Source organism: Megalobrama amblycephala, linkage group LG18 (genome assembly GCF_018812025.1).
Source record: "Megalobrama amblycephala isolate DHTTF-2021 linkage group LG18, ASM1881202v1, whole genome shotgun sequence".
NCBI lineage: Eukaryota > Metazoa > Chordata > Actinopteri > Cypriniformes > Xenocyprididae > Megalobrama > Megalobrama amblycephala.
The window spans coordinates 31,955,014-31,964,569 of record NC_063061.1 but is presented as its reverse complement, the minus strand read 5'-3'; the positions used below and the strand labels follow the sequence as shown (position 1 = coordinate 31,964,569).

The following is a 9,556-nucleotide window of genomic DNA, read 5'->3' as shown; positions in this document are numbered from 1 at the left end:
AACGCTACCGTCCCGGAGGGCGGCAGCGCGTCCGGATCTTCCTCCCCCGAATTCTCAAACTCGCCTTCCGACGCAGCGCACCAAAGGTAACGGCTGGACAGTCCGAAGAGGGCCCAGCGGAAACCAATGGCGGCAAGATGGGTTGCGGTGCTAACGAGGGGGCAGGGGCCCGCGGAGCGTTTCCGCTCGGCGGGGGAGCCCTGACCGTTATCCTCAAGTCGCCCTCCCTATACAGCGTTGTACCGTCATTCCGGTTCCCGGGGCCGGAAAAAACGGTCGTACGCGGCATAGGAGAGGGGACCCCCGCTTCCTGAGACTTCAGGAAGGAGAGCCTCGACCTCAGCACCGCGATGGTCATGTTCCCGCAATGGGAACATGAACCATCCACAAAAGCTGCTTCAGCGTGCTGAACGCCCAAACACGAGATGCAGCGATTGTGCCCATCAGCAGGGACCAGGGAACGACCGCACCCAGTAACGCACAGACGAAATGACATACTGTCAGGGTTCGTCTGTAAAGCTCTTTTAGAAGGGGAAGTCAACTCACTCGTGCTGAAGCACCCAGGGAGCGACGCGATGTGTCAGGTACACCACTCCCTGACACACCGAGGAACCGGCCCAAATCGCTACACACACACTCTTTGTGTTGCTGTGAAAACAGCAGTTTTAGAGCTTATAGCTCAGCTCCTCGGACACTCGCGACCTCGCTGAACGTGCCCTCTCACCAGCACCGATAGCTTGCTGTAATCCTCTTCTGAGGCAATGTTTTAGAATAAAACAAACGAAGAAAGGAGTCTTCTAAACAGGACACCAGTGAATGGCTCCGAAGCGAAAGACAGAGTGCGATTGCATCCGCTTCCTATTTATATACACCTGTCGGGGGCGGTGCGCATTATGCAAAATTCGCACGCCAATTCCATTGGCTTGTTTTAGTTTACACGAAGATGATAGGGCTCTCTAAGCGATATCCCAATTCGTCAGTCACTACTGACGTACGTCGAACGTGACCGACTGAAAGGGAACAGTTATTTTAAATTGTAATAATATTTCACAATATTACTGTTTTTTTACTGTATTTTTAATTAAATAAATGTAGCCTTGGTGAGCAGACGAAACTTCTTTTAAAAACATTAAAAATCTTAGTGGAACTTTTGGACTGTACTGTATGTATATATATATATATATATATATATATATATATATATATATATATATATATATTAGTGTGTGTGTGTGTATATATATATATATATATATATATAGAGTGTGTGTGTGTGTGTGTGTGTGTGTAATATATAAATAAATAATCCTAGTTTTAAATTATTTTTAAAGAATAGTTTAACAGATATTTTAATTATGTATCTTTAATCATTCTTAAGATTACATTTGCAATCAATTCATTATTGTTGTTTTTGTTTGTTTGTTTGTTTTTTTTCTTCCACCCTCTACAAACATTCACAAAAATTGTTAAAATCTTCAGTAAAAAGTGTAAAATTCTATTAATTTTGATTTTTTTAAAAATCTCATTTTCAATTAATATGTGACCCGATCTGGCGAAATGAGTCGGAAGTCGCAAAGTTCTATTTTAAGATATGGGCCAATAATGTGGAAAAACAATGAAAAAAACGATTTTTTTTTTAAGGCTAATTTCAAAGAACAGACTTTCAAAAATAATCTCCCAAAGTTTCGTGGTCCAGATAATTGAGTAAAGGTATTTAAATGGCTATTAAATTTGACATGGTTTTACTAAATTCGCTGGACGCCCCTAACTTCTCAACTCCTCTCGTCACTTATGAGCATTTCCCAGTATCGCCTGAAACGTCATTATCTCTGCTCTACAAATATGGTGTTACACGTTGTATAGAATAAATCAAAAAGCTTTAAAATGTAAACACACTGACCTAAACGCTGATTTTTAACAATGGGAAGTATGGCGGCATTTTAATGCCATTAATGATCGAGCGCACAACTGATGTTTGCGCGCGCAGTAAATCACTTCCGCGAGAGGATAACAGATCTACACGCGAGCAAACGGGAGCCCGCGAGCTCATTTTAAACCCGCGCGCGCGCATGACATCTCCTTTGCGCGCAGATCAAGCCCTCGCGTGCTCGGACAAGATTCGCAGCACGCGCGTCATCATTCCCCACACTCGCGCTCAATTATGGCGACATTTTAATGCCATTAATGACCGAGCGCACAATTGATGCTTGCGCGCGCAGTAAATCACTTCCGCGAGAGGATAACAGATCTGCAAGCGAGGAAACGGGAGCCCGCGAGCTCATTTTAAACCCGCGCGCGCACATGACATCTCTTCTGCGCGCAGATCAAGCCCTCGCGTGCTCGGACAAGACTCACAGCACGCGCGTCATCATTCCCCACACTCTCGCTCAATCTTCTATTTCGCTCGCGCGAACACTTTTGATTTTTGTCAGTCGTGGGGCGGGACTTTACTTATTTCATTGAAACCTGAAATCTCATTGGTCAACTCAGTTTTTCCGGAAGTCTGTTGTGATTGGACGCCTGTGAGTAGCAATCAAGAGCTGAAGCAGAGTTATCAAGATGGACAACCAAAGAGAGGTAAGTACGTCAGTGATTGCTAATTTTATTATTTCATTTTAACAATGTTATGTTTTGTATGGTTATTTTATACAACAAGATTTTCTATTAAGCATTCTTTGTAGCCGTGTAACTAGCTTGAAGCTAACCCCACAACCATAGCTTTCTATACGTAAAAATAAATATATCTGAAATATTTTCAAATTCAGTGCATATATTCTCTTTATCTTAAAGCTAATAAACTATGATGAAACGTCCTGTTGCCATTATTTTTAGTAGACAGTAGGCCTGTATATCAGTCAGGCCTAATAATGCTTTCATATACATTAGGCCGAGTTGCAGAACGCTGCCAGGCATGTTGTGTCCCTTTTACGCAGTGCTCTAACACGTGAGTCATGCCCACCGTCAGGAATGGGTAAGTTAATTGTGTTGTGCAGCATTATATTGAATTAAACACTGCATACCTGGTTTACATTGAAATGTAATAATTATCATTGGTCATAATAATATTGCTTTGAGTAGTATAGTCACAAAGGCTTAGGGTTTTTATACAGTTTTGAATAATTTCAACAGATGAAGGGCAGGTTCAGAGAGAACAGGTCACAGCAGGCAGGAGGCAACATGCAACACAGCTACAGGGTCAGGCAACCCCTGGCAACAGGGTGGAGTCTGCAGTGAGACCACAGCGCACCCTTAGTGGTGTTGCATCAGGAAATTCAGTGGACCAGAGTATGGCCAGGTTTGGATCTCTCAGATAAGCCAATTTTATAGTGCAAACAAAGTACTGGTAGGAAGCACAACATGGATATAGTAGCAATTCTCAAGTAGAATAACACATATCAGCCTACATTTCATCATAATGTCCTAAACACTGAAAAATTACAACTTTTTGTAATAGATTTTATACATGATTAACACATCAGATTCTTTTTTCCTCTCAGAGCATTCCCTGGTCTTTTCAAGGCACGAAAAAGCTTTATCCCAACTCCTAAAAAAAGGCCTGCCAGGTCAATGCCAATTCAGTTTTTCCTGCTAAATAAAAGTGTTAAACGGACCCCAAAAGCCTCTGAAGAGTTGATTCTTCTACAGGCTGGACTAGGACGGAGGACTGTTGCTATCCCAGAGGATGCTGATCACTCTGAGGTCTTGCACTTCAAGTTTTACATATAAAGTGACTATTTAAATTAAATATGTTGGTGTCATTGTTTTGTCTCAAGATGCACAGCAATAATGTAGCTTTCTAGGGCATTTTTATAAAACCTGCTTAAGTATCCTAATTTAAGTAAGGCCTATTCAGGGCTTTAGTTAAGCCCTGTCTGTGAAACCAGGCCTTAAATAATTTATTTATTCAGCTTAATTAGGCTCACTATATATTATCTGATAGTGTGATTTTCTAATCAAGCAAGTCTTGTCTTAATAAAGTTTGGTGTATTTAATACCACCAGATATCTAAACTATTGTTGGAGACATATTCAAAAATGGAATCATTGGAGGGAGCCTGGATGCTGTATAAAGCTGTTGGTAAGTGTTGTATGTGGTATACATCAGTACACTGGATTGTTGCTTTGAGTAGCATCTCTGCTTTAAAACCATTTTTAATTTTCTACTTTTGAACCTATCTTAGTTTGTCTGCCTTGGCTATTCAATGTTAGAATGGAATAGAATATTATTACATTTCTAAAACATTTTTTGTCATTCATTTGTCAAAGATTTGTCTTTTTAAACAAATAACTGATTATGTCTTCTGATCTTTTTTACTTTTTTTGGTGTGTTACAGGTGGATCTGGTCAGCGAAAGCTGAATGTGGTTGCTCCGGAAGCTGAAGGATACACAGGGTCCTACCTTATTAAAACGGTTGGAGGAAAGGGCTGTTTATACATAATGCCAATTCAGAACACACTGGACATCTCCCCTTTACCTTACTCATCCAAAGAATTTGAAAAAATGCCAAAAGCTCGATGTGTCAAGTGTCACACAGACATGCCTGTTCAACTGTTGGCTGTGCACGTCCAGAAGTGTGAGACAGACATATGGATTAACAGCAGCGATAGTGAATCAGTAAAGTCTATTTAATTTTTTTTGATAGTTTCATTGTTTTCATAATGAGTCAAATTTACAATTGTCAATTTACAATCGGCCTTTAATTTGTCACAGGAGCCTATAGATTTCTTGCTGTCATCTGATACAGAAGTGCCTTCCATTTCTACAATAGTGGATGAAGATAATTCCAACGTAAGTCGTTCAATGTCATCATGCATATCCCAGGTCTACTAATAATTTACTTGGTAGAAGACAATTATTTTGTGTTACCCATACTAATACAACCACAACTGACAACTGACAACTGTTTTTTATGTAAAAGGATCCTGGAGACCCTACAAATGAAGAAGTGGCATCTACTTCGACAGAATTGAATCGGTGTAGTGGCCATGTAAGTTGTGTTTTAAATAATGGATAGTTATGTATGGAAACTATGAAGCGATTTCTCAAATTTGATCATGTTTTATATTTGTTTTTATCCACAGTTAGGGAATGAGTTGGATTCACCTTCAGTGGTTATGGATGCCAAGGTAAAACCAATGCAGGACTACTTAGTATATTTTTATAGAAGGAAATGTTATCATTTTTTAAAAAATATTGCATTTTATTTATTCATACAGATTCATTTTCAGATTAATTATTTATTAAATTTATATATTATACAATTATGCCAAATCATAATTGTCAGTTATTCCTTTGAAATTGTAATTGAGATTATTTGATTTTTAAAATTTACATTGAATGATGTTTTGAATAGCTTTTTACCATTGTTTAAAGCAACAGCATGCCATATTCTTATATGAAAATAAGTTGAAAAGCTTCAAATGTCAACTATACATTTGTTTGGTTGTTTCTATATATATATATATATATATATATATATATATATATATATATATATATATATATATATATATATTTATGGTAACACGTTACAATAAGGTGTCATTTGTTCACATTATTTAATGTATTAACTGACGTGAGCAATACATTTGTTAATACATTTAATACAAATGCTGAAATTAACATTAACTAAAATTAACTTCAATTGTTAATGCTTAGTTCATATTAACTAATACAAGTAACTAATGTTAACTACTGATCCTTATTTTAAAGTGTTACCATATGTGTGTGTATATATATATATATGCACCTTTTTTACGTAATTATGTAAATGTGACGTCTGTAATTGTAATCACCTTAGTTAATTTTGTTTTAGGTTTTTCTGTGTTTTAAGTGTTTTCCTGCATTTGTTTGTAAGGTATCTTGTCCTGTGTGTTCTGCCATGTATTCAGAAGACTTTATTGAAGTACATGCAAGTACCTGTGGGGAAAGGTTATTATTTTTATTTTATGCTTTGTGTTTTCATGAAATTATTGGTTTAGCCTACAGTCCTTACCATTAGTTGTTTGTGTGTGGTAGTAATTTTTATTTATCTAAATTGAATTTCTTTCAGAGCTGACGATAGACCAAACCAAGATTTGGACATAACGGGACAAAAGCAAGACAAGCAAAAGAGGTGCAATTAAGTTTAATGAATAGTGCCTTTTTTACATAGGCCAAAATCTAAAAAAGCATGCATCTCTGTTTTCTTTCTCTCAAGTCTTACAGACGCAATCAACACACTTAAAAAGGCAATAGACCCTTCAACCATTTTCAGCCTCTGTGTCACAAGGGAAGACATGTTTTCCCGAGGCCTAACACAGTGGAAACGGCAGAAGAAGTCCTCTCCGAAGAATCCCCTCAGAGTCACATTCATTGGAGAGCCTGGGATAGATAGTGGTGCTCTAATGAAAGAATTCCTGACCGGTATGTTTTTGTTCTCAGATGCAGCAGCACCATTGCATAAATTATGCAGTTTTATAAAATGTAGTCATCATCTTCAGTGCATTTGTTTATTAATACTGGCAATTTGCATTTTTCAAAGAAATGATGGCCGGAATTGAGGAAAAATTCTTTGAGGGAGGGAGCACTGGGAAAAATCTTAAGTATTCAATTACGGACTTTCAGAATGACAATCTCAGGTAGGTTTATTAGCATTACAGCTGGGTAAAAAAAATGTTGATGTCTCAATTTTAATCGAACCAATCTCATTTTTACAAACTGACTTGTATATCCCAAGAATCGAGAAAATAAGTCTCTTTACAGCTGATAAATGAACAACATTATATACATTAAACTGCAATAGGCTTTGTGCTTTGTTACTTTTGATAAGAAACAAAGTCTCAGATTTTGAATTCTGTCCATCTTATTTTGAAATTTAAACAATAAATATCGCTGTGGCACTCGCTATTTAATGCAGTGACCGATCACGCAATGTGCCTCAGGTCAAGTGAAGCGGCAGCATGCAGCGCACTTGAAAGATCATGTCTTCCTCTATTTTAATACCAGTTATGGGCTACAGCATGAAATAAACATGAATGAATGCCAAAAGATATGTAAACAGATACAGGACAATTTACTGACATTAATCCTGTCACATGTAATCGCCCAATCAGTGCTTCAGCCATACTTCAAAGATGTCACAAACAGCTTGTCATGTTTCTCTCATAAAATCCATATTCAGTGACCATGAACTTGGTAATCAGCTAGAAAATTAACTCTGGAGAGGAGCATTGTGCTAAATATATGCACCATATTTCATTCATTGTAATGTTTAATCAATATTTAATGTATGTTTAAATGTTTACATTTAAAAAAACATGGTTATGTAAAAATAGTATTGTAACTTTAATATTATGAAATGCTCCTTGTTTAGAATTTAAGTGTTTGTATATAAATCAGTTTATTTGAACCTTCAGTATAATAGTAATGTAATAGCAACTAAGCTGTTATGTACCACATAAATATAATATAATATAATATAATATAATATAATATAATATAATATATAAATATTTGTGTCAATACCGAGCCCTAATTCAAATCCTATAACAGTTTGTCAGTTAAGGCCTTTCTTTGTCAATTGAACTGCCCTGTTTTACTTTAGGATAGTTGGTGAAATAATGGCAGTGAGCATTACTCAGGATGGACCTCCACCCAACTTTTTCATGGAGTGGATATACAATTTCATTTCTTCCGGCGAGATTAAAAAAGATGAGCTGACAAAGGCTGACATAACAGATGCAGACCTGCTAGATCTAATTGACAAGGTTTTCTAATTCAACTCAATTAAAATTTATGTATACATATGTGTACTGTATGTCTGTGTTACTCATCATTTTTATTTCTTTAGATTGAGACCGCAGACACTACAGCCTTGCTTGACCTTTCTGAAAGAATTGTAGCATGTGGGTACACAGGACCCCTAACATGTGATCGAAAGGAAGAGATTGTCAGGTGTTAAGCAATTTCCAGACCTAAAAAAAATATATAGTCAGTGTAATTTTTTTTTCTAGTTGATCTGTTTTATAGTATTTAAACACCTACGATGCCTGTAAAATAATTTACAAATGCTTTTTCAATCTGGCAGAGATTAATGTTCTATACTTAGTCTTTTATTTCAAACAAGCACTTCTATTAAACTTTATTAACATATGTTAATTTAACCTTTTTAATATAATTTGTTCTTCCCTGGATTTATTATTTTATGTAGTGCTGTTGTTCTGCATTCGTCTGTGCGAATCCTCCCAATGCTGCAGCAAATGTGCAGAGGATTGGAACTCTATGGCCTCCATGAAATGGTGAAACAGAATCAGCCTTTATTTCAGCCGTTATTTGTTCCTGGTCACTTTACAAAAGTAAGTGTTGTTGCTTGCGTTTTTTTTTTTGTTTGTTTGTTTGTTTTTTGTCATGATGGCTTTTGAGCTGTGTATAATAAAAGGTTTCTTTTATTCTGATTTGCAGCCTGATGCAGATTTTCTCATGATGGCCCTGTCACCCATTTTAAGTGAGGTGGGTTCAGTGAAGCGGCAGAGAGAATCAAGAATTGTGAACTACTTGCAGGACTTCATTCAAAGCCTTGAAGATGAAGGTAACATCATAACTCTTACTCTTAATTCTTAAATTGCATCAGTTCAACCATCGACTGGGCCATTTGACCAATCAGAGCAGAGAGGGATTGCAGAAAGGTGTGATTTAGCAAGACTGAAGATTTGAATCGCTTCACACTTTTGAATATAAACTTGTTGTAGGAAACCTCCAAAACAATTTTAAAATAGTATATTAGGAGCATTTTAAAAATGTCAGATATTGTCAGTCCAAGTTCAGATATTGTTAATACAAGTAAGGTTGCAGACAGAGATGTGTGTTTTTTGCAGAAGAAGGGAGCAGCAGTAAGGAGAGCAGGGTTGGAGATGACAGCGAACAGGAGGATAAAACAAACTGCACAAAAGGAGATGCAGAACAAGACAAGATCACCGTCAGCAGTTTCATGCAGTGGATTACTGGCCAGGGGCATGTCCCCATTACTTCTGCACAAAGAGAAAAATTTAAAATACATGTTGAATTTGATCATGACTGCCAGCTTCGATATGGTCAGCATAGTTTATGCTTCCCTCTAGTAAATGCATGTTCCTGTACTGTGACCTTGCCTACACAGCACCTAGGGACAAACACAGAGTTCCTCGGCATTATGAGACAGGCTGTGAGCAATAGCAGAGAATTTGGTCGTTCATGAACTTGATTCTTACTATAGTTTAATCACTATACTGTGTACCCTCTGTTATGTCGTTAATAATATGTTAAAAGAATAGGGGTGCAGTAGCTTGAATTTGGTCGTTCATGAACTTGAATCCTAGTATAGTGTTTACTGTTTACCCTCTGTAACTGTTATGGCGGTATCAATATGTTAAAAGAATAGGGGTGCAGTAGCTTTTGGATATTTGACTAGTTTTTTATTTTTTTTAATTCATCATTGACTTGTAATACAACAAAAGCAGCCAAGATTGCTGCCAAATTGTTCCAAACTCTATTCAGATGTGAAAAAACTGTACATCAACACACAGTAAGCTTCAGAGCA

The 9,556-nt window shown here is 37.1% G+C and overlaps 1 protein-coding gene across 2 annotated transcripts; it reads left to right on the top strand.

Moving 5' to 3' along the window:
* The first annotated feature begins 1,942 nt into the window (after positions 1–1,942).
* Positions 1,943–9,556, top strand: LOC125253420. Of its 2 annotated transcripts, XM_048167366.1 has the most exons (18): positions 1,943–2,577; positions 2,887–2,971; positions 3,130–3,295; positions 3,498–3,699; positions 4,002–4,077; positions 4,334–4,614; positions 4,711–4,788; positions 4,919–4,987; positions 5,082–5,126; positions 5,858–5,931; positions 6,053–6,115; positions 6,200–6,405; positions 6,524–6,620; positions 7,586–7,748; positions 7,832–7,935; positions 8,192–8,336; positions 8,443–8,569; positions 8,856–9,556. In XM_048167366.1, the coding sequence occupies exons 1-18, from the start codon at positions 2,560–2,562 to the stop codon at positions 9,212–9,214; spliced, it is 2,358 nt and encodes a 785-aa protein (XP_048023323.1). In that variant the 5' UTR covers positions 1,943–2,559; the 3' UTR covers positions 9,215–9,556. The 2 variants fall into 2 exon arrangements, with proteins under 2 accessions (XP_048023323.1, XP_048023324.1); XM_048167367.1 differs by lacking the exon at positions 3,130–3,295 and having other exon boundaries at positions 1,944–2,577.